The sequence below is a fragment of the Oncorhynchus keta genome, chromosome 14, assembly GCF_023373465.1.
Source record: "Oncorhynchus keta strain PuntledgeMale-10-30-2019 chromosome 14, Oket_V2, whole genome shotgun sequence".
NCBI lineage: Eukaryota > Metazoa > Chordata > Actinopteri > Salmoniformes > Salmonidae > Oncorhynchus > Oncorhynchus keta.
This window is the reverse complement of record NC_068434.1, coordinates 1,121,657-1,147,194: the sequence shown is the minus strand read 5'-3', so window position 1 is coordinate 1,147,194 and position 25,538 is coordinate 1,121,657. Positions and strand designations below refer to the sequence as shown.

At 41.8% G+C, this 25,538-nt stretch overlaps 1 protein-coding gene across 3 annotated transcripts in view; it reads right to left on the bottom strand.

Annotated features, from left to right (window-relative positions):
* Positions 1–824: 824 nt before the first annotated feature.
* The window catches only part of LOC118374644 (electrogenic sodium bicarbonate cotransporter 1-like), a 165,089-nt gene continuing 140,375 nt past the window's right edge, over positions 825–25,538 (bottom strand). For all 3 annotated transcript variants that reach the window (XM_052460801.1, XM_052460800.1, XM_052460802.1), the window contains 2 exons: positions 6,701–6,780; positions 825–6,313 (listed from right to left, as the gene is read on the bottom strand). In XM_052460801.1, the coding sequence (XP_052316761.1) occupies positions 6,737–6,780 (44 nt within the window). In that variant the 3' untranslated portion in view covers positions 825–6,313; positions 6,701–6,736. The remainder of the gene's footprint in view (positions 6,314–6,700; positions 6,781–25,538) is intronic.

Below are 25,538 nucleotides of genomic sequence, written 5' to 3'. Positions count from 1 at the left end.
GACAAAACTCTGCAGGCTATCTCTGCAGTATATTGCAACTCCGCCCCCTTTGGCAGATCTATCTTGTCGAAACATGTTCTAGTTAGGGATGGACATTTCAGGGTTTTTGGTGGTCTTCCTCAGCCAGGATTCAGACACGGCTAGGACATCCGGGTTGGCAGAGTGTGCTAAATTAGTGAGTAAAACAAACTAATGTCAACATGCATGAAAACAAGGCTTTTACGGTTACAGAATCAAATCAAATTTGTCACGTGTGTAGTGTAGAACATGCTCTAATATATAGTGCATTGTAGTTCATGTTATGCACTAGTGATTTATATACACTACTATGTAGTTTAGTGTATAGTGTGCACTTTTACTGTATGTAGTGTATAGTGTGCACTAGTATGTGTGGTGTATAGTGTGCAGTATGCATTGTATGGTGTTTAACATCCTATTAGTGTTATGTAAGTATTTTTTCTCAATCCATCCTTGAGTGCCTGTTTTTGTTCCAGCCCAGCATTTACACACCTGTTTCATCTAATCAAGGCATTGCTGACTAGTTGTTGAATTTTAGTGTTTTTTTATTTATTTAATTAACTTGGCAAGTCAGAGAAGAACAAGTTTGTAAATACTATGATGGCCTAGGAACAGTGGGTTAACTGCTTTGTTCAGGAGCAGAACAACAGATTTGTACCTTGTCAGCTCAGGGATTCAAACCAGCAACCTCTCAGTTACTGGCACAATGGGCCAACCACTAGGCCACATGCCACTCCTAGTGGCAGTGCTGGATTTGAACAAATATGTACACATTGCTTCGTAAAGATTTAAGAAAACATACCATGCTCTTTTGATAAATTCTGTTTATTTTTAATATGCATTTCATTTGAAAAATATAAATTCTAAAATTAGTCATTTCACCGGTTTTGTCCTAAAAATCACAAAAGTGAATTAAAAAGGGTTAGTATGGAATAAACTAAAATTAACTTTTTAATTTAACACTTTTTTGCATGTTACATGTTTTAGAATCATGCTTAATGTACTTCAATCAACTAACTTCCTCCATAATATGTCCCAGACATAAGTTACACTCATTTCCACTGACTATGGTTAAAACATTGATTCTGAAAATACAGTATGTAGCATACGTGTTGATCTACAGATATCTTGAAAGAAGCAAATGAACACAATGACAAAGATAAAAGTTTACCTATTGCATCTTGGTGGTCCAACATGCGGTTATGTATGTACAGATATATAGAGGAGAAACCTGGACCGTATTCATAAAGGATCTCAGAGTAGGACTACTGATCTAGGATCAGTTTGTCCAACATAATTAATAGGATAACATACATTGGAATGGATCTCACAATAGGACTACTAATCTAATCGGTTTGTCCATCATAATTAATAGGATAACATAAACTGGAAGGAACTGATCCTAGATCAGCACTCCTACTCTGAGATGCTTTCCGAATATGGGGCCAGACTCACTGGTCAAGACTGATTGGATACAGAGTGAGCTTGAGCAGTGAAGTCAGACAGACAAACAGACAGACAGACAGTGTCAGCCAGTCAGACAGCCAGTCAGACAGTCAGTCAGTCAGAAAGTGGGCTCGTTTGTGGTAAGGTGAAAGCAACCGACTGTAGACGAAAGTTGAGGAGTGAAGTTGGAGTCAGACACGGATGTGGTTTTAGGACAGCAAAGCTCAGTACAACATGGCAGTGTTGCCATTGTTTATAAAAGTTGCTCTTCATAATGTTGAGATAAACATTTCTCCAACCCCCATATCACACACTCACAAACTGTAAATATATGTGTTTACATTGTGCTATCAATTGGTGAAAGAGAGCCCGAAATATATACAATTGTACTTATACAACAGGTGGTTCTAATCCTGGATGCTGATTGGTTAAAACCACATTCTAGACGTTGTCTATTCCACAAGTTACCAGCGGACAAAGCTATGACGTTAAAATGCCTATTTACTCTGTTCCATCTGACTGCGCCATCCACTGTCTCATTAGCCCAGCCGGCAATTTATAAACTTGATCTCCAGTATAAAAAGCATCTAAACATTATCTCACATGTCTTTTGGACTAACATTTAGATTTCAACAGTGGAGATTTGTATAAACCTTGCTGTCTGTCTCTCTGAAATTTGCAACATTATTTCAATGTTAAATTCAATCTCCAGATGTCCCATAGTATTAAACGTGTCAGGAGTCAGGACGAGACAGACAGGCAGGCAGGCAGCTTTTCTCAGTCATGAATCAGCTGGCATCATTTTATGGATATATACAGAGAAATGTCAATGGAAAACAGGTAAAACGAAACAAAAAGCAGCTAGTTTGCAGTCTTTGCAGCTCCTCTGAACAACAGTGTCTTGACGAGAGAGCACATTTTCTATTCCAGGCGAAATAGCTTACCATTAGCTCATTGCAATGGATGTATCCAAATAAATGTCACTAAAAAGAGCTTAAACAAATGTAATTGCAGCTACTTTGATGTTATTCTGGCTGTACTGTTTGACATAACTGTGAGTTAGCTGTTTTTGGTTAGCTAGCAAGCAAGGGATAAGAACATTTCCAGCCAGTATGGCAGTGGAACATTTAGAACAAAAACATACAGAACATAAAGACTCAACTACTGGGTCGCGTCTCTGGCAACCGAACCGAAAGAACGAACGACCAGACGGCTTGGGTAGCAACCTTAGATTTGCATCTGGACTTTATCTCATTGAAGGATGAAAGTATAAATAAATTCATCAAAATAAAGTTTTTAATTAAAATGTCAATCATTATATGAATGTGTTGGTAACCTGTTATGTAAAAGTGATAATGGCCTCGAAGCCGGTGTTTGGAGGATATATTGGCACGTTAACAACACCCATCCAAACATCGACTTCTCAGGCATTATCACTTAAATATACACTTTATACATGAATCATGGAAAAGTTGGTTCCTGTTTCAGTCACGTCCTTTGTCATGTTGGCGTGGGTGAAACAAAAACACCCTAATGATTGGTTGACAATAGACCCACCACCCTCAATGCATGTGATGGCTGCAGGATCTGTCTAAATGATTGTCTGACTGACTAACGGAAACTTGATAAAAGTGAACCGCTCGAACGTGCACAGTCATTTAGACAGTCAGCCAGACAGTCAAACAGTCAGTCAGAAAGTAATTTAGGCATTCAGTCTGTTAGACAGTCATTTAGACAGCCAGTCAGTCATTTAGTTAGTCAGTCAGAGTCATTTAGAGTCAGACAGTCAGTCAATCAGACAGTCATTTAGACAGTCAGTCAGTCATTTAGACAGTTCATCAGGCAGTCATTTAGACAGTCAGTCATTTAGACAGTTCGTCAGACAGTCATTTAGACAGTCAGTCAGTCATTTAGACAGTTCGTCAGACAGTCATTTAGACAGTCTGTCCGTCAATCAGACAATCATTTAGACAGTCAGTCAGACAGTCATTTAGACAGTCAGTCAGACAGTTATTTAGACAGTCAGTCAGTCCTTTAAACAGTCATTTCAACAGTCAGACAGTCATTTAGACAGTCCGTCCATCAGTCAGACAAATATTTAGATAGTCCGTCCGTAAGTCAGTCAGACAGTAATTTAGACAGTCCGTCCATCAGTCAGACAAATATTTAGATAGTCCGTCCGTAAGTCAGTCAGACAGTAATTTAGACAGTCAGACAGTAATTTAGACAGTCAGTCAGTCATTTAGACAGTTCGTCAGACAGTCATTTAGACAGTCTGTCCGTCAATCAGACAATCATTTCAACAGTCAGACAGTTATTTAGACAGCCAGTCAGACAGTTATTTAGACAGTCAGTCAGACAGTTATTTAGACAGTCAGTCAGTCTTTTAAACAGTCAGTCAGTCCTTTAAACAGTCATTTCAACAGTCAGACAGTCATTTAGACAGTCCGTCCATCAGTCAGAGAAATATTTAGATAGTCCGTCCGTAAGTCAGTCAGACAGTAATTTAGACAGTCAGTCAAATGGTTATTTACACAGTCGGTTAGTCAGTCAGCCAGACAGTCATTTAAACAATCAGTCAACATTATGATGCTATTAGATAAAACAGCCATCATTATGAATGGGTGGTGTTCAGAAACAGCATCACTATGTCAGCTGAACCGCTGTCCAAACTCTCTCTGTAAAGGACAGGGCACACCATAACAAATGTCAGCCATGAACAATAGATCACATGCTGGGTATCCACTAACTCTGACAATTCCACATGTAGAACTCTCAGGAAATTGAAAGAAAATGGAGGCCAATGTTCTGTGTTCAGAAGCAATAGGACATCTGCAAGCTGTGCACAGATGACATTGGTCATGGTATGACCTTCAGACTTTGGGATGGAGGTCTTAGTCTGACATGCAGGTTACATTGGGAAGACTGGAGTCTGGAGTAGACCAGGTCTTAGTCTAACATGCAGGTTACATTGGGAAGACTGGAGTCTGGAGTAGACCAGTTATTAGTCTGACATGCAGGTTACATTGGGAAGACTGGAATCTGAAACCTCTTCCCCTTATCAAACATACATTATGGTGGATATTTAACACAAGTACAAAATAATAATTGTTCAAAATAGAGGAAGAATAGCTTCAGTTTGGTTGGATCTGACATGTTGCAGAGCAGCCTTAAGTCTGACCAATGAAATATGACATTGAAATGAAGTCTCGCTGAGTGCTGCAGTATCCGTGTGTCATTACAGTTAACAGTAAAGTGTTGCAATCACAACTCCAGTGGGAAAAAGTGATATACAATCTGCATCTAGACAAACAAAATACCAAACATTGTTTAAAAGTGAATTAACTTATATTGCAATAATTATATTATATTTCTATGTCACATGTATTTCTCTGATGTTATATTATATTTAATCTCTTGAATATATTTTACAAGATGTAAAAGAACAGAAGACATATTAACTATATTCCATGCTGTGTCCATCTTGAGAAATGAACTCACACCGTCTGGCAGCTAAAATAAGAGGTAGAGCTACAAAATCAATCAAACTATTATTTTCCGCAATTCCTTTTCTAATTCTAATAATTGAGACGAAGAACTATATATATAAAAAGAGCAGAATGGGTTCTACATGCTTCTCTAATAATGAGAACACAACTGTGGATGAATTACGAAGAACAGCAGAAACATAGAACAACAGAAACGTAGAACAGAAGAACCTTAGAACAGCAGAACCATAGAGCCATAGAACAGTAGGACCATAGAACAGTAGAACCAAAGAACCATAGAACAGTATAAGAACTGTAGAACAGGGGTTAGATGTGTCAGACACTTCAGAATAAGAAAGACAGATGAACCTACAGTAGTAGCTGTGAAAACTGAAAGACCTAGTGATGAAACAATGTTCTCCTCTTCCTATTGGTTAGGATTTAGCGATGAAACCATGTTGTCCTCTTCCTATTGGTTGATCCCTGGGAGGCTCAACTCCTCGATTCACCAAGTTAAGTTTCAGATAATCACTGGTTTTCATTATTGGCTTTTGGGAAACATAAAGCAATTAATAATTGTTTAAAACATTTCAAGTGTGAGTATTGTTGGTGTTGAGTGTTTGTGTGAGGAGGGTGTGGGGGCATGGAGGAGGGTCTCGGGGCATGGAGGAGTGTCCCAGGGCATTGAGGAGGGTCTTGGTGCATGGAGGAAGGTCCCAGGGCATGGAGGAGGGTCTTGGTGCATGGAGGATAGTCTTGGTGCATGGAGGAGGGTCTTGGTGCATGGAGGATGGTCTTGGGGCTTGGAGGAGGGTCTTGGGGCATGGAGGATAGTCTCGGGGCATGGAGAAGCGTCCCAGGGCATGGAGGAGGGTCTTGGTGCATGGAGGAGGGTCTTGGTGCATGGAGGATAGTCTCGGGGCATGGAGGAGGGTCTTGGGGCATGGAGGAGGGTCCCAGGACATGGAGGAGGGTTTGGGGCATGGAGGAGTGTCTTGGTGCATGGAGGAGTGTCCCGGGGCACGGAGGAGGGTCTTGGGACGTGGAGGAGGGTCCCAGGGCATGGAGGAGGGTATTGGGGCATGGAAGAGTGTCCCAGGGCATTGAGGAGGGTCTTGGTGCATGGAGGATAGTCTTGGTGCATGGAGTAGTGTCCCGGGGCATGGAGGAGGGTCTTGGGGCATGGAGGAGGGTCTCAGGAAATGGAGGAGGGTCTTGGGGCATGGAGGAGGGTCTTGGGGCTGTTGAGAAGTAGGGGCTACAGAGAGGTCTCAGACCCTCGGCTCTTCCAGCGGTAACCGTTGTCATCAGGGTCCATCTCAATTCTAATCTGAGGCACGTTGAGTGGACTCATCTCTGGACTGTGACACAAACAGACAGACAGAACTTTTTTAAATAACATCACATTAACTCATATTAATTCATAGATTCCCATTTTGAAGTGGTCAATGGAGTGGGATATCTTAATGGATGGACCACATGATTCCTTCCAAGTCTTCAGGAGGGATCAGCCAATGAATTATGCTGGTGAGGAAATATTTCATAACTCCGGGGGCATTAAATCACCAACCTTGGCTTTAAACCTGTTCAAACAACACCCTCCAGTTTGTTTGCCTCAATGGTGCTGCCCATGCTCTCACAGACGTCATACAGATACAATGATGTGACGTCTTTCTAAGTCTACGATGTTACCATGGCATCCGCCATCCAACCACAACACACACAGCCCTCTGTAAATGAGGTCTCACCTTGACTGACAGTTGGCCTGGTAGAAGAGCAGCTGCTCAGCACGATGAGTGTCGATCCAGGAATGATGAGGATTTATCTCCTGGGGAGGACAGACAGACAGACATACAGATATCATCCCATATCAGTCATTACATCACACTTGGCTTCACATCACTACTCGTAAACTGACAAAGCTTTTGACTATTTCTTCTAGGATTATTTTTGTTGAAATCAACATTATCACTGTGAAGAGTGCATTTTTGTAGTAATGCATGCTTTGAGTTTAGTAATGCAGTAAGTTATTGCTAATGAATCCCAATATGTGCTTTTCTGTTGCTACCACAAACGCAGATGTTATGAACATCAAGAGGATGGCCAGGATTCAATCAAACGCCCACTGCCTTGATGCACCTTTCATTTGCAATGTACCCTATGTTCTCAGAGATCGAATTCACCGTGAACACTGCAGATCTTGGTTCCAGAATAAATTACCTTCAAAAGTAAAATGAGGTGCACTTGTCGACAATGTGCCTATGATTGAATTCTGGCCGGTGTTCCAGCATTGCCAAACATCAAATATGGTTTATATGAAGGAGGTCGGCTTATCAACATGGAAGCACAGTTCTCTATACACAACACCCCAGAATCACAAATATGGTTTATATGAAGGAGGTCGGCTTATCAACATGGAAGCACAGTTCTCTGTACACAACACCCCAGAATCACAAATATGGTTTATATGAAGGAGGTCGGCTTATCAACATGGAAGCACAGTTCTCTATACACAACACCCTAGAATCACAAATATGGCAGCTTTTAAACAGTGTATTGGACCAAGCAGGAAGAAAAGGTGGAAATATCCCAAAGCCTTTGAAAACATCTGAAGCACCTTACAGGCACATGTGATGGTGCTTCAGATGAATGATTAGAAGTGAACAGGGTTAGGTGAACAGACAGAGAGAAGTAAAGATCAAACACGGATTAATTTACGTTAAGAGCAGCAGAGACCGCAGAGGACTAGCATGAGAGAGAGAGAGCAGGGGGTGAGTGAGAGAGAGAGGAACAGAGTGAGAGATAAGGAGTGAGTGAGTGAGTGGGACAGAATGAGTGAGTGAGTGAGTGAGTGAGTGAGTGAGTGAGTGAGTGAGTGAGTGAGTGAGTGAGTGAGTGAGTGAGTGAGTGAGAGGAATAGAGTGAGAGAGGGAGAGGAGTGAGTGAGTGAATGAGTGAGTGAGTGGGACAGAATGAGAGAGTGAGTGAGTGAGTGAGTGAGTGAGTGAGTGAGTGAGTGAGTGAGTGAGTGAGTGAGTGAGTGAGTGAGTGAGTGAGTGAGAGAGTGAGAGGACAGAGTGAGTGAGTGAGAGGGACAGAGTGAGAGGGACAGAGTGAGTGAGTGAGTGAGTGAGTGAGTGAGTGAGTGAGTGAGTGAGTGAGTGAGTGAGTGAGTGAGAGGGACAGAGTGAGTGAGTGAGTGAGTGAGTGAGTGAGTGAGTGAGTGAGTGAGTGAGTGAGTGAGTGAGTGAGTGAGTGAGTGAGTGAGTGAGTGAGTGAGTGAGAGGGACAGAGTGAGAGAGAGAGAGGAGTGAGTGAGTGAGTGAGTGAGTGAGTGAGTGAGTGAGTGAGTGAGTGAGTGAGTGAGTGAGTGAGTGAGAGGGACAGAGTGAGAGAGGGAGAGGAGTGAGTGAGTGAGTGAGGTTTTGGATTAGATGTATTATGATCCCCATTCGTCGGTCAATGGCAACAGCTTGTCTAACTTGAGTACTACACATAACTACACATAATGAAAATGACATTACAGACAAAAGACTTTGCATCTATCAGTTACACATACATGTCAGTACATACACACAAGTAGGTCACATAGGGAGAGGCATTGTGTTGTGAGGTGCTTTATTTGTTTTTTGAAACCAGGTTTGCTGTTCACTTGCGCAATATGAGATTGAAGGGAGGAGAGAGAGAAAGAGCAGGTCATGAGCAGATGAACTCCTGAATCTTTCAGCGTTTGTCAACAAAAAGATAGATTTAGAGTTGGATAAACATGCTTTTTTTTATTTTACAAGGACATATAGAGGATACTAACCTCCACAACATAACCTTCACTATGTCACCAGGACAAATAGAGGATACTACCCTCAACAACATAACCTTCACTATGTCACCAGGACATATACAGGATACTACCCTCCACAACATAACCTTCACTATGTCACCAGGACATATAGAGGATACTACCCTCCACAACATAACCTTCACTATGTCACCAGGACATATAGAGGATACTACCCTCCACAACATAACCTTCACTATGTCACCAGGACATATAGAGGATACTACCCTCCACAACATAACCTTCACTATGTCACCAGGACATATACAGGATACTCCCCTCCACAACATAACCTTCACTATGTCACCAGGACATATACAGGATACTACCCTCCACAACATAACCTTCACTATGTCACCAGGACATATACAGGATACTCCCCTCCACAACATAACCTTCACTATGTCACCAGGACATATAGAGGATACTACCCTCCACAACATAACCTTCACTATGTCACCAGGACATATACAGGATACTACCCTCCACAACATAACCTTCACTATGTCACCAGGACATATAGAGGATACTACCCTCCACAACATAACCTTCACTATGTCACCAGGACATATACAGGATACTACCCTCCACAACATAACCTTCACTATGTCACCAGGACATATAGAGGATACTACCCTCCACAACATAACCTTCACTATGTCACCAGGACATATACAGGATACTACCCTCCACAACATAACCTTCACTATGTCACCAGGACATATAGAGGATACTACCCTCCACAACATAACCTTCACTATGTCACCAGGACATATACAGGATACTACCCTCCACAACACTTTGTCACCAGGACATAGACAGGATACTACCCTCCACAACATAACCTTCACTATGTCACCAGGACATATACAGGATACTCCCCTCCACAACATAACCTTCACTATGTCACCAGGACATATAGAGGATACTACTCTCAACAACATAACCTTCACTATGTCACCAGGACATATACACAATACTACCCTCCACAACATAACCATAACCTAATTCCAAATCTGATTTTTGGACAAAATTACTTGGAAGGATTCTTACTACCAAGGACTAGCCAGCAAACTGTCTGAATAACCAGCAACCAGCAAATGAAGCAGAACAGAACCTGAAAGTATCATCCCAACCGGGAACTGAGAATGTAATGTTCATTATGAAGCTACTTCTAAAACCTAGAAGGAAAATAACGTTACAATAATCTGTAGCTATTTAACTTTCTAAAGACTGACTGCTAAGTTTAAAGGAAAGCTAGGAAATAACAGACTCGGCAGCAACATTAATTAGCACTGAGGTGTAAAGTGAGAGGTGTGAAGCCCCGGAGCCTAACAATGGCAGAAGAGTACCTCACCTATGAAAATGCAGAGGCATCTTTGGCCCCCTGCTCCATGGCATTCTCCTGTGCAGAGGTCACCATAGTACAGTACCCCTTGGATATTAAAAATGACAAGGCATGGAATGAGTATAAAGAGCTCCTCATGGACTCCCAAGGGCTCCCGAGTGGCGCAGGGGTCTAAGGCACTGCATCTTAGTGCTAGAGGTGTCACTACAGACCCTGGCTCGATTCCAGGCTGTATCACAACCAGCAGTGATTGGGAGTCCCATAGGGCGGTGCACAATTGGCACGGTGGTCACGCCCAGGCCATAGAGAGGCTTTTATTCTCTATTTTGGTTAGACTAGGGTGCGACTGAGGTGGAAATTCTAGTTTCTTTATATCTATGTTTTCTATTTCTTTGTTTTTGGCCGAGTGTGGTTCCCAAGGCAGTGTGGTTCTATCGTTGTCTCTGATTGGGAATCATAGTTAGGCAGCCTTTTTCCCACCTGTGTTTGGTGGGTAGTTGTTTTCTCTATAGTTTATTTGCCTTAAAGAACTGTTAATTTTTTCACTTAGTTATTTTGTTCGAGTGTTTATGAGTAATAAAGAATTATGAACACTTACCATGCTGCGTTTTGGTCCATGTCGTGCGACGAGAATCGTAACACCCGTGTCGCCCAGGTTAGGGTTTGGCTGGGGTAGGCGGTCATTGTAAATAAGATTGTGTTCTTAACGGACTTACATGGTTTAGAAAAAATGACAATCCAGAGACACATTTTGATGACTGCTACAAAATGGGAATGTAAACAATTTAAATCTTCCACACAGACCATCCCTGGGCATGGCACACATCTATAAGAGCACACTATCCCCCTTATAAGAGAGAGGCTATTGGTGGAGGGTGGAACACCAGAATAGTGTAAAACGAGGACCCTGGGACTGAGACACATTCTGTCAACCTGTACAAAAATAGAACAGTGGTGGTGCAGGGCAGCTTCAAACCCTTTCAGCAGGACTTCCATAGAATCTAAGAGAGAGCACCACAGGAGCAGCTTCAAACCCTTTAGGCAGGACTTCCACAGAATCAAAGAGAGAGCACCACAGGAGCAGCTTCAAACCCTTTAGGCAGGACTTCCACAGAATCAAAGATAGAGCACCACAGGAGCAGCTTCAAACCCTTTCAACAGGACTTCCATAGAATCAAAGATAGAGCACCACAGGAGCAGCTTCAAACCCTTTCAGCAGGACTTCCATAGAATCAAAGAGAGAGCACCACAGGAGCAGCTTCAAACCCTTTCAACAGGACTTCCATAGAATAGAAGATAGAGCACCACAGGAGCAGCTTCAAACCCTTTCAGCAGTACTTCCATAGAATCAAAGAGAGAGCACCACAGGAGCAGCTTCAAACCCTTTCAACAGGACTTCCATAGAATCAAAGATAGAGCACCACAGGAGCAGCTTCAAACCCTTTCAACAGGACTTCCATAGAATCAAAGATAGAGCACCACAGGAGCAGCTTCAAACCCTTTCAGCAGGACTTCCATAGAATCAAAGATAGAGCACCACAGGAGCAGCTTCAAACCCTTTCAACAGGACTTCCATAGAATCAAAGATAGAGCACCACAGGAGCAGCTTCAAACCCTTTCAGCAGGACTTCCATAGAATCAAAGAGAGAGCACCACAGGAGCAGCTTCAAACCCTTTCAACAGGACTTCCATAGAATAGAAGATAGAGCACCACAGGAGCAGCTTCAAACCCTTTCAGCAGGACTTCCATAGAATCAAAGAGAGAGCACCACAGGAGCAGCTTTAAACCCTTTCAACAGGACTTCCATAGAATCAAAGAGAGAGCACCACAGGAGCAGCTTCAAACCCTTTCAACAGGACTTCCATAGAATAGAAGATAGAGCACCACAGGAGCAGCTTCAAACCCTTTCAACAGGACTTCCATAGAATCAAAGAGAGAGCACCACAGGAGCAGCTTCAAACCCTTTCAACAGGACTTCCATAGAATAGAAGATAGAGCACCACAGGAGCAGCTTCAAACCCTTTCAGCAGGACTTCCATAGAATCAAAGAGAGAGCACCACAGGAGCAGCTTTAAACCCTTTCAACAGGACTTCCATAGAATCAAAGAGAGAGCACCACAGGAGCAGCTTTAAACCCTTTCAGCAGGACTTCCATAGAATCAAAGAGAGAGCACCACAGGAGCAGCTTTAAACCCTTTAGGCAGGACTTCCATAGAATCAAAGAGAGAGCACTACAGGAGCAGCTTCAAACCCTTTAGGCAGGACTTCCACAGAATCAAAGAGAGAGCACCACAGGAGCAGCTTCAAACCCTTTAGGCAGGACTTCCACAGAATCAAAGAGAGAGCACCACAGGAGCAGCTTTAAACCCTTTCAGCAGGACTTCCATAGAATCAAAGAGAGAGCACCACAGGAGCAGCTTCAAACCCTTTAGGCAGGACTTCCATAGAATCTAAGAGAGAGCACCACAGGAGCAGCTTTAAACCCTTTAGGCAGGACTTCCTCTGAATCAAAGAGAGAGCACCACAGGAGCAGCTTCAAACCCTTTCAGCAGGACTTCCATAGAATCAAAGAGAGAGCACCACAGGAGCAGCTTTAAACCCTTTCAAAAGGATTTCCATAGAATCTAAGAGAGAGCACCACAGGAGCAGCTTTAAACCCTTTAGGCAGGACTTCCTCTGAATCAAAGAGAGAGCACCACAGGAGCAGCTTCAAACCCTTTCAGCAGGACTTCCATAGAATCAAAGAGAGAGCACCACAGGAGCAGCTTCAAACCCTTTCAACAGGACTTCCATAGAATCAAAGAGAGAGCACCACAGGAGCAGCTTTAAACCCTTTCAGCAGGACTTCCACAGAATCAAAGAGAGAGCACCACAGGAGCAGCTTCAAACCCTTTAGGCACGACTTCCATAGAATCAAAGAGAGAGCACCACAGGAGCAGCTTCAAACCCTTTCAGCAGGACTTCCTAACAATATGCTTGTGTTTCTAGCTCCAACAGTAATACCTAACAATATGCTTGTGTTTCTAGCTCCAACAGTACAGTAATACCTAACAATATGTTTGTGTTTCTAGCTCCAACAGTAATATCTAACAATATGCTTGTGTTTCTAGCTCCAACAGTACAGTAATACCTAACAATATGTTTGTGTTTCTAGCTCCAACAGTAATACCTAACAAGATGCTTGTGTTTCTAGCTCCAACAGTAATATCTAACAATATGCTTGTGTTTCTAGCTCCAACAGTACAGTAATACCTAACAATATGTTTGTGTTTCTAGCTCCAACAGTAATACCTAACAAGATGCTTGTGTTTCTAGCTCCAACAGTAATACCTAACAATGTGCTTGTGTTTCTAGCTCCAACAGTAATACCTAACAATATGCTTGTGTTTCTAGCTCCAACAGTACAGTAATACCTAACAATATGTTTGTGTTTCTAGCTCCAACAGTAATATCTAACAATATGCTTGTGTTTCTAGCTCCAACAGTACAGTAATACCTAACAATATGTTTGTGTTTCTAGCTCCAACAGTAATACCTAACAAGATGCTTGTGTTTCTAGCTCCAACAGTAATATATAACAATATGCTTGTGTTTCTAGCTCCAACAGTACAGTAATACCTAACAATATGTTTGTGTTTCTAGCTCCAACAGTAATACCTAACAAGATGCTTGTGTTTCTAGCTCCAACAGTAATACCTAACAATGTGCTTGTGTGTTTCTAGCTCCAACAGTAATATCTAACAATATGCTTGTGTTTCTAGCTCCAACACTAATACCTGACAATATGCTTGTGTTTCTAGCTCCAACAGTAATACCTAACAATATGCTTGTGTGTTTCTAGCTCCAACAGTAATATCTAACAATATGCTTGTGTTTCTAGCTCCAACAGTAATACCTAACAATATGCTTGTGTTTCTAGCTCCAACAGTAATACCTAACAATATGCTTGTGTTTCTAACTCCAACAGTACAGTAATACCTAACAATATGCTTGTGTTTCTAGCTCCAACAGTACAGTAATACCTAACAATATGCTTGCCTTTCTAGCTCCAACAGTACAGTAATACCTAACAATATGCTTGTGTTTCTAGCTCCAACAGTAATACCTAACAATATGTTTGTGTTTCTAGCTCCAACAGTAATACCTAACAATATGCTTGTGTTTCTAGCTCCAACAGTACAGTAATACCTAACAATATGCTTGTGTTTCTAGCTCCAACAGTACAGTAATACCTAACAATATGCTTGTGTTTCTAGCTCCAACAGTAATACCTAACAATATGTTTGTGTTTCTAGCTCCAACAGTAATACCTAGCAATATGCTTGTGTTTCTAGCTCCAACAGTAATACCTAGCAATATGCTTGTGTTTCTAGCTCCAACAGTAATACCTAGCAATATTCTTGTGTTTCTAGCTCCAACAGTAATACCTAACAATATGCTTGTGTTTCTAGCTCCAACAGTACAGTAATACCTAACAATATGATTGTGTTTCTAGCTCCAACAGTAATACCTAGCAATATGCTTGTGTTTCTAGCTCCAACAGTACAGTAATACCTAACAATATGCTTGTGTTTCTAGCTCCAACAGTAATACCTAACAATGTGCTTGTGTGTTTCTAGCTCCAACAGTACAGTAATACCTAACAATATGTTTGTGTTTCTAGCTCCAACAGTAATATCTAACAATATGCTTGTGTTTCTAGCTCCAACACTAATACCTGACAATATGCTTGTGTTTCTAGCTCCAACAGTAATACCTAACAATATGCTTGTGTGTTTCTAGCTCCAACAGTAATATCTAACAATATGCTTGTGTTTCTAGCTCCAACAGTAATACCTAACAATATGCTTGTGTTTCTAACTCCAACAGTACAGTAATACCTAACAATATGCTTGTGTTTCTAGCTCCAACAGTTCAGTAATACCTAACAATATGCTTGTGTTTCTAGCTCCAACAGTAATACCTATCAATATGCTTGTGTTTCTAGCTCCAACAGTAATACCTAACAATATGCTTGTGTTTCTAGCTCCAACAGTAATACCTAACAATATGCTTGTGTTTCTAGCTCCAACAGTAGAGTAATACCTAACAATATGCTTGTGTTTCTAGCTCCAACAGTAATACCTAACAATATGCTTGTGTTTCTAGCTCCAACAGTACAGTAATACCTAACAATATGCTTGTGTTTCTAGCTCCAACAGTAATACCTAACAATATGCTTGTGTTTCTAGCTCCAACAGTAATACCTAACAATATGCTTGTGTTTCTAGCTATACCTAACAATATGCTTGTGTTTCTAGCTCTAACCTAACAATATGCTTGTGTTTCTAGCTCCAACAGTAATACCTAACAATATGCTTGTGTTTCTAGCTCCAACAGTACAGTAATACCTAACAATATTCTTGTGTTTCTAGCTCCAACAGTACAATAATACCTCACAACATGCTTGTGTTTCTAGCTCCAACAGTAATACCTAACAATATGCTTGTGTTTCTAGCTCCAACAGTACAATAATACCTCACAACATGATTGTGTTTCTAGCTCCAACAGTAATACCTAACAATATGCTTGTGTTTCTAGCTCCAACAGTAATACCTAACAATATGCTTGTGTTTCTAGCTCCAACAGTACAGTAATACCTAACAATATGCTTGTGTTTCTAGCTCCAACAGTAATACCTAACAATATGCTTGTGTTTCTAGCTCCAACAGTAATACCTAACAATATGCTTGTGTTTCTAGCTCCAACAGTACAATAATACCTCACAACATGATTGTGTTTCTAGCTCCAACAGTAATACCTAACAATATGCTTGTGTTTCTAGCTCCAACAGTACAGTAATACCTAACAATATGATTGTGTTTCTAGCTCCAACAGTACAGTAATACCTAACAGTATGCTTGTGTTTCTAGCTCCAACAGTAATACCTCACTTCTTCAGGCAGAAGTTTGCATCCTGTAGCTCCAACTCCAAAAAGTTCTGGGACACTGTGAAGTCCATGGAGAACAAGAGCACCTCCTCCCAGCTGCCCACTGCACTGAGGCTAGGAAACACGGTCTCCACCGATAAATCCATGATTATCGAAAACTTCAATAAGCACTTCTCAACGGCTGGCCATGCCTTCCGCCTGGCTACTCCAACCTCGGCCAACAGCTCCGCCCCCCCCGTAGTTCCTCACCCAAGCCTCTCCAGGTTCTCCTTTACCCAAATCCAGATAGCAGATGTTCTGAAAGAGCTGCAAAACCTGGACCCGTACAAATCAGCTGGGCTTGACAATCTGGACCCGCTATTTCTGAAACTATCTTCCGCCATTGTCGCAACCCCTATTACCAGCCTGTTCAACCTCTCTTTCATATCGTCTGAGATCCCCAAGGATTGAAAGCTGCCGCAGTCATCCCCCTCTTCAAAGGGGGAGACACCCTGGACCCAAACTGCTATAGACCTATATCCATCCTGCCCTGCCTATCTAAGGTCTTCGAAAGCCAAGTCAACAAACAGGTCACTGACCATCTCGAATCCCACCGTACCTTCTCCGCTGTGCAATCTGGTTTCCGAGCCGGTCACGGGTGCACCTCAGCCACACTCAAGGTACTAAATGATATCATAACCGCCATCGATAAAAGACAGTACTGTGCAGCCGTCTTCATCGACCTCGCCAAGGCTTTCGACTCTGTCAATCACCAAATTCTTATCGGCAGACTCAACAGCCTCGGTTTTTCGGATGACTGCCTTGCCTGGTTCACCAATTACTTTGCAGACAGAGTTCAGTGTGTCAAATCAGAGGGCATGCTGTCCGGTCCTCTGGCAGTCTCTATGGGGGTGCCACAAGGTTCAATTCTCGGGCCGACTCTTTTCTCTGTATATATCAATGATGTTGCTCTTGCTGCGGGCGATTCCCTGATCCACCTCTACGCAGACGACACCATTCTATATACTTTCGGCCCGTCATTGGACACTGTGCTATCAAACCTCCAAACGAGCTTCAATGCCATACAGCACTCCTTCCGTGGCCTCCAACTGCTCTTAAACGCGAGTAAAACCAAATGCATGCTTTTCAACCGATCGCTGCCTGCACCCGCATGCCCGACTAGCATCACCACCCTGGATGGTTCCAACCTTGAATATGTGGACATCTATAAGTACCTAGGTGTCTGGCTAGACTGCAAACTCTCCTTCCAGACTCACATCAAACATCTCCAATCAAAAATCAAATCCAGAGTCGGCTTTCTATTCCGCAACAAAGCCTCCTTCACTCACGCTGCCAAGCTTACCCTAGTAAAACTGACTATCCTACCGATCCTCGACTTCAGCGATGTCATCTACAAAATGGCTTCCAACACTCTACTCAGCTAACTGGATGCAGTCTATCACAGTGCCATCCGTTTTGTCACTAAAGCACCTTATACCACCCACCACTGCGACTTGTATGCTCTAGTCGGCTGGCCCTCACTACATATTCGTCGCCAGAACCACTGGCTCCAGGTCATCTACAAGTCCATGCTAGGTAAAGCTCCGCCTTATCTCAGTTCACTGGTCACGATGGCAACACCCATCCGTAGCACGCGCTCCAGCAGGTGTATCTCACTGATCATCCCTAAAGCCAACACCTCATTTGGCCGCCTTTCGTTCCAGTACTCTGCTGCCTGTGACTGGAACGAATTGCAAAAATCGCTGAAGTTGGAGACTTTTATCTCCCTCACCAACTTCAAAAATCAGCTATCCGAGCAGCTAACCGATCGCTGCAGCTGTACATAGTCTATAGGTAAATAGCTCACCCTTTTTCACCTACCTCATTCCCATACTGTTTTTATACTGTTTTTATTTATTTACTTTTCTGCTCTTTTGCACACCAATATCTCTACCTGTACATGCCCATCTGATCATTTATCACTCCAGTGTTAATCTGCAAAATTGTATTATTCGCCTACCTCCTCATGCCTTTTGCACACATTGTATATAGACTGCCCATTTTTTTCTACTGTGTTATTGACTTGCTAATTGTTTACTCCATGTGTAACTCTGTGTTGTCTGTTCACACTGCTATGCTTTATCTTGGCCAGGTCGCAGTTGCAAATGAGAACTTGTTCTCAACTAGCCTACCTGGTTAAATAAAGGTGAAATAAAATAAATAAATAAAAAAACAATATGCTTGTGTTTCTAGCTCCAACAGTACAGTAATACCTAACAATATGCTTGTGTTTCTAGCTCCAACAGTAATACCTAACAATATGCTTGTGTTTCTAGCTCCAACAGTACAGTAATACCTAACAATATGATTGTGTTTCTAGCTCCAACAGTACAGTAATACCTAACAATATGCTTGTGTTTCTAGCTCCAACAGTAATACCTCACAATATGCTTGTGTTTCTAGCTCCAACAGTACAGTAATACCTAACAATATGCTTGTGTTCCTCGCTCCAACAGTAATACCTAACAATATTATCCTGTGATTCTAGCTCCAACAGTACACTAATACCTGACAATATGCTTGTGTTTCTAGCTCCAACAGAAATACCTAACAATATGCTTGTGTGTTTCTAGCTCCAACAGTAATATCTAACAATATACTTGTGTTTCTAGCTCCAACAGTACACTAATACCTGACAATATGCTTGTGTTTCTAGCTCCAACAGAAATACCTAACAATATGCTTGTGTGTTTCTAGCTCCAACAGTAATATCTAACAATATGATTGTGTTTCTAGCTCCAACAGTACAGTAATACCAAACAAAATGCTTGTGTTCCTCGCTCCAACAGTAATACCTAACAATATTATCCTGTGATTGTAGCTCCAACAGTACAATAATACCTCACAACATGCTTGTGTTTCTAACTCCAACAGAAATACCTAACAATATGCTTGTGTGTTTCTAGCTCCAACAGTAATATCTAACAATATGCTTGTGTTTCTAACTCCAACAGTAATACCTAACAATATGCTTGTGTTTCTAGCTCCAACAGTAATACCTAGCAATATGCTTGTGTTTCTAGCTCCAACAGTAATACCTAGCAATATGCTTGTGTGTTTCTAGCTCCAACAGTAATATCTAACAATATGCTTGTGTTTCTAACTCCAACAGTACAGTAATACCTAAAAATATGTTTGTGTTTCTAGCTCCAACAGTACAGTAATACCTAACAATATGTTTGTGTTTCTAGCTCCAACAGTAATACCTAACAAGATGCTTGTGTTTCTAGCTCCAACAGTACACTAATACCTGACAATATGCTTGTGTTTCTAGCTCCAACAGAAATACCTAACAATATGCTTGTGTGTTTCTAGCTCCAACAGTAATATCTAACAATATGCTTGTGTTTCTAACTCCAACAGTACAGTAATACCTAACAATATGCTTGTGTTTCTAGCTCCAACAGTGCAGTAATACCTAACAATATGCTTGTGTTTCTAGCTCCAACAGTAATACCTAACAATATGCTTGTGTTTCTAGCTCCAACAGTAATATCTAACAATATGCTTGTGTTTCTAGCTCCAACAGTACAGTAATACCAAACAAAATGCTTGTGTTCCTCGCTCCAACAGTAATACCTAACAATATTATCCTGTGATTCTAGCTCCAACAGTACAATAATACCTCACAACATGCTTGTGTTTCTAACTCCAACAGAAATACCTAACAATATGCTTGTGTGTTTCTAGCTCCAACAGTAATATCTAACAATATGCTTGTGTTTCTAACTCCAACAGTACAGTAATACCTAAAAATATGTTTGTGTTTCTAGCTCCAACAGTACAGTAATACCTAACAATATGTTTGTGTTTCTAGCTCCAACAGTAATACCTAACAAGATGCTTGTGTTTCTAGCTCCAACAGTACACTAATACCTGACAATATGCTTGTGTTTCTAGCTCCAACAGAAATACCTAACAATATGCTTGTGTGTTTCTAGCTCCAACAGTAATATCTAACAATATGCTTGTGTTTCTAACTCCAACAGTACAGTAATACCTAACAATATGCTTGTGTTTCTAGCTCCAACAGTGCAGTAATACCTAACAATATGCTTGTGTTTCTAGCTCCAACAGTAATACCTAACAATATGCTTGTGTTTCTAGCTCCAACAGTAATATCTAACAATATGCTTGTGTTTCTAGCTCCAACAGTACAGTAATACCAAACAAAATGCTTGTGTTCCTCGCTCCAACAGTAATACCTAACAATATTATCCTGTGATTCTAGCTCCAACAGTACAATAATACCTCACAACATGCTTGTGTTTCTAACTCCAACAGAAATACCTAACAATATGCTTGTGTGTTTCTAGCTCCAACAGTAATATCTAACAATATGCTTGTGTTTCTAACTCCAACAGTACAGTAATACCTAAAAATATGTTTGTGTTTCTAGCTCCAACAGTACAGTAATACCTAACAATATGTTTGTGTTTCTAGCTCCAACAGTAATACCTAACAAGATGCTTGTGTTTCTAGCTCCAACAGTACACTAATACCTGACAATATGCTTGTGTTTCTAGCTCCAACAGAAATACCTAACAATATGCTTGTGTGTTTCTAGCTCCAACAGTAATATCTAACAATATGCTTGTGTTTCTAACTCCAACAGTACAGTAATACCTAACAATATGATTGTGTTTCTAGCTCCAACAGTGCAGTAATACCTAACAACTTACACAAATCCAAAACATTTAAGGAAATAAGAAACAAGCATTGTCAGAGTCCGGAATATAAAAATATACAGTGGGGAGAACAAGTATTTGATACACTGCCGATTTTGCAGGTTTTCCTACTTGCAAAGCATGTAGAGGTCTGTAATTGTTATCATAGGTACACTTCAACTGTGAGAGGCGGAATCTAAAACAAAAATCCAGAAAATCACATTGTATGATTTTTAAGTAATTAATTTGCATTTTATTGCATTTTATTGCATGCTAACAACAAGCACCATGCTGTGCTTTGGTCTATTTCATTCGACGGCCGTGACAAGGGTACCAATTTTTTCTGCAGTATTGAAGGTCCCCAAGAACACAGTGGACTCCAGATTTCTTAAATTGAAGAAGTTTGGAACCACGAAGACACTTCCTAGAACTGGCAGCCCGGCCAAATTGAGCAATCGTGGGAGAAGGGCCAAGAATCCGATGGTCACTCTGACAGAGCTCCAGAGTTCCTCTGTGGAGATGGGAGAACCTTCCAGAAGGGCAACCATATCTTCAGCACTCCACCAAGCAGGCCTTTATGGCAGAATGGCCAGCTAGAAGCCATTCCTCAGTAAAAAGCACATGACAGCCCGCTTGGGGTTTGCCAAGAGGCACCTAAAGGACTCTCAGACCATGAGAAACAAGATTCTATAGTCTGATGAAGCCAACTCTTTGGCCCAAATGCTAAGCGTCACGTCTGGAGGAAACCTGGCACCATCCCTACGGTGAAACATGGTGGTTGCAGCATCATGCTGTGGGGATATTTTTCATCAGCGTGGACTGGTAGACTATTCAGAATCGAGGGAAAGGTGAACGGAGCAAAGTACAGAGAGATCAAGACCTCAGACTGAGCGAAGGTTCACCTTCCAACAGGACAATGACCCTAAGCACACAGCCAAGAGAACATAGGTGTCACGCCCTGGTCTTAGTATTCTGTGTTTTCTTTATTATGTTGGTTAGGCCAGGGTGTGACATGGGTGATTTATGTGTCTTGTTTTGTCTAGGGGTTTTGTAGTCTATGGGGTTGTGTTCAGTTGAGTGTTCTAGGTAAGTCTATGGTTGCCTTGAGTGGTTCTCAATCAGAGGCAGGTGTTTATCGTTGTCTCTGATTGGGAACCATATTTAGGCAGCCATATTCTTTAGGTATCTTGTGGGTGGTTGTTCCTGTCTCTGTGTTTAGCACCAGTTAGGACTGTTTCGGTTTTTCCACGTTTTCTTATTTTGTATGGTGTTCACGTTTTCATCTTTCATTAAAGATGTTTATAAATAACCACGCTGCATTTTGGTCCTCCTCTCCTTCCCAGGAAGAAAACAATTACAGTAGGGGTGGTTTCGGGACAAGTCTCTGAATATCTTTGAGTGGCCCAGCCAGAACCCGATCGAACATCTCTGGCGAGACCTGAAAATAGCTGTGCAGCAACGCTCCCCATCCAATCTGACAGAGTTTGAGAGAATCTGCAGAGAAGAATCGGAGAAACTCCCCAAATATAGGTGTGCCAAGCTTGTGGTGTAATAGCCAAGAAGTAAACGTGATAGTTCTGTTTTTATTTGTAATAAATTAGCTTTTTTTTTCTAAAAACCTGTTTTTGCTTTGTCATTATTTGATATTGTGTGTAGATTGATGAGGGGAAAAATGATTTAATCCATTTTAGATTAAGGCTGTAACTTAACAAAATGTGGAAAGAGTCAAGGGGTCTAAATACTTACCGAATGCATTTTATAAAATGTGTTAAACAGTATGTAAACATTATTAAAGTGACCAGTGTTCAATGACTATGTACATAGGCCAGCAGTCTCTAAGGTGCAGGGTAGAGAACCGGGTCGTAGCCAGCTAGTAACAGTGACTACGTTCAGGGCAGGGTACTAGTTGGAGGTCGGCTAGTGGTGACTATTTAACAATCTGATGGCCTTGAGATAGAATTTGTTTTTTAGTCTCTTGGTCCCAGCTTTGATGGACCTGTACTCGGTTTCCTCCTTCTAGATGGTAGTGGGGTGAACAGGCAGTGGCTCGGGTGACTGAGGTTCTTGATGATCTTCTTGGCCTTCCTGTGACATCGAGTGCTGTAGATGTCCTGGAGAGCAAGCAGTGTGCCCCCGGTGATGTGTTGGGCTGACTGCACCACCCTTTGGAGAGCCCTGTGGTTGCGGGCGGTGCAATTTCCATACCAGGCGGTGATACAGCCCGACAGGATGCTCTCAATGGTGGATTTGTAGAAGTTCGAGAGAGTCTTCAGGGCCAAGACACATTTCTTTAGCCTCCTGAGGTTTAGGATGCATCCCTGTACAGGGACCAACATCAGCGGAACTTTCAGAGTGACAACTAATAGTACTCGATACAACTCAAACTTTCATTAAAACACACATGCAGGGTACTCAATTAACGCTACACTCGTTGTGAATCTAGCCAACATGTCAGATTTTTAAAATGCTTTTTGGCGAAAGCATGAGAAGCTATTATCTGATAGCATGCAACCCCGAAATACCCAAAGGGGACGTAAACAGAATAATTAGCGTAGCCGGCGCTACACAAAACGCAGGAAATAAAAAATAAAACATTCATTACCTTTGACAAGCGTCTTTGTTGGCACTCCTATATGTCCCATAAACATCACAATTGTTTTTTTCTTTGATTAAATCCGTCCATGTCTACCCAAAATGTCCATTTATGAAGCCCGTCTGATCAGGAAAAAACTGCTTTCCAAAACGCAACGTAATTTTTTTAAATAAAAAAAGTTGCCTATAAACTTTGACAAAACACTTCAAGCTACTTTTGTAATCCAACTTTAGGTATTAGTAAACGTTAATAATCGATCAAATTGATCACGGGGCGATCTGTATTCAATAGCAGCAAGTCTTGAAATCATGGTCCATATTCTCCCTTTCATAACTTCCTCCGGTGTACCCAAAGACAGGAAGTGCCTACTCCTCATTTCACCAAGGATAAACTACAACTCAATTACCAGTACTGGCGACATCGTGTGGAAGCCGTAGGCATTGTAAACTGGACGCTATCTATTTTCCCTTGCCATAGACAATACAGGGACTGGCGTCCTACACACGTTCTGTTATAGTCACAGACATGATTTAACCAGTTTTAGAAACTTCAGAGTGTTTTCTATCCACACATACTAATCATATGCATTTACTATATTCCTGGCATAAGTAGCAGGACGTTGAAATTTTGCGAAAATTCGCAGCCTCTTTAAGAGGTTTTAAAGAAGCGCCATTATACCTTCTTAACCAAACTGTCTGTGTGGATGGATCATTTCAGGTTGTCAGTGATGTGCATGCTGAGGAAAATCAAGCTTTTCACCCTCTCCTCGGCCCAGTCGACGTGGTTGGGGGTGTGCTCTCTGCTGTTTTCTGAAGTCCACAATCTGCTCCTTTGTTTTGTTGATGTTGAGGGAGAGGTCATTTTCCTGGCACCACTCTACCAGGGCCCTCACCTCCTTCCTGAAGGCGGTCTTGACATTGTTGGTAATCAGAACTATCACTGTTGTGTCACCTGCAAACTTGATGATTCAGTTGGAGACATGCATGGCCACGTATTCATGGGCAAACAGGGATTACAGGAGGGGGCTGAGCATGCACCCTTGTGGGGTCCACATTTTGAGGGTCAGTAGTGGGGTAGGCCCGTCAGGAAGTCCAGGACCTCGTTGCACAGGGTAGGGTTCAGACCCAGGACCCCAAACTTAGTGATTAGCTTGGAAGGTACCATGGTGTTGAAGGCTGAGCTGTAGTGGATGAACAGCATTCTCACATAGATAGTCTACCTGTCCATGTGGAATAGGGCAGTGTGCAGTGCAATGGCGATTACACCCGTGGATCTGTTAGGATTGTGTTTTCCACGAACAAGGTGTTTAGCTTGTCCATGAGCAAGGCATCATGGCCACAACATGGCTGGTTTCCCCTTTATAATATAGCACAGGATATGTATTGATAAAACTTTGGTTGCGTTTTCCTCAGTTTTCCTTTACTGAAGTCCCCAGCTAAAATAAATGCGGCCTCAGGATATGCGGTTTCCATTTTGCACGAAGTCTCGTGCAGTTCCTTGAGATCCGTTGCGGTGACGGCTTGAGTGGGAATATATACGGCCGTGATGACCAAAGATAATTCTCTGCTGTCTCCATTTTGATGGTGAGGTATTCCAGATTTGGAGAACAAAAGGACTTGAGGTCCTGTACCGAACACCAATCACACCCTAAGTAGTTAATCATGAAACACACACCTCCACCTTTTCCCAGAGAGTTCTTTCTTCCTGTCCACGGGATGGACAGAGAACTCCTGGAACAGTATATCCGGAGAGAGCCATGACCCTCAGCTCGTGTAAACATTACATTTCACAACAGATTTCACAACACAATAAGTGTGTGCCCCTAGGCCACTACTCTAGTACCACACATCTACAGTAGTTCCTCCTCTAAAAGTTGTGTCATACTGCATGCTACTGCAGAATTCTGTGGCATGTCATATAATTGTCAGCCATTTTTTTCTGTTAATGCAAGTTATTGCTAGTTGGACCACTAGAGGGCATCTTTGAGAAGCATTTGACAGTATTCTGTATTGGCATTAACAGAGAATTTAAAACCTTTTTTGCAATAACATAGTATGTGGGATTGATTTTAAGAAATTTGGCTTAAATAATTTGATTAATATTATGGTGTTTCTATTCAGAGATAAATGAAAAACAAAACCCTCAGGGTTTCCATTAGGATAGAATGGAAAATA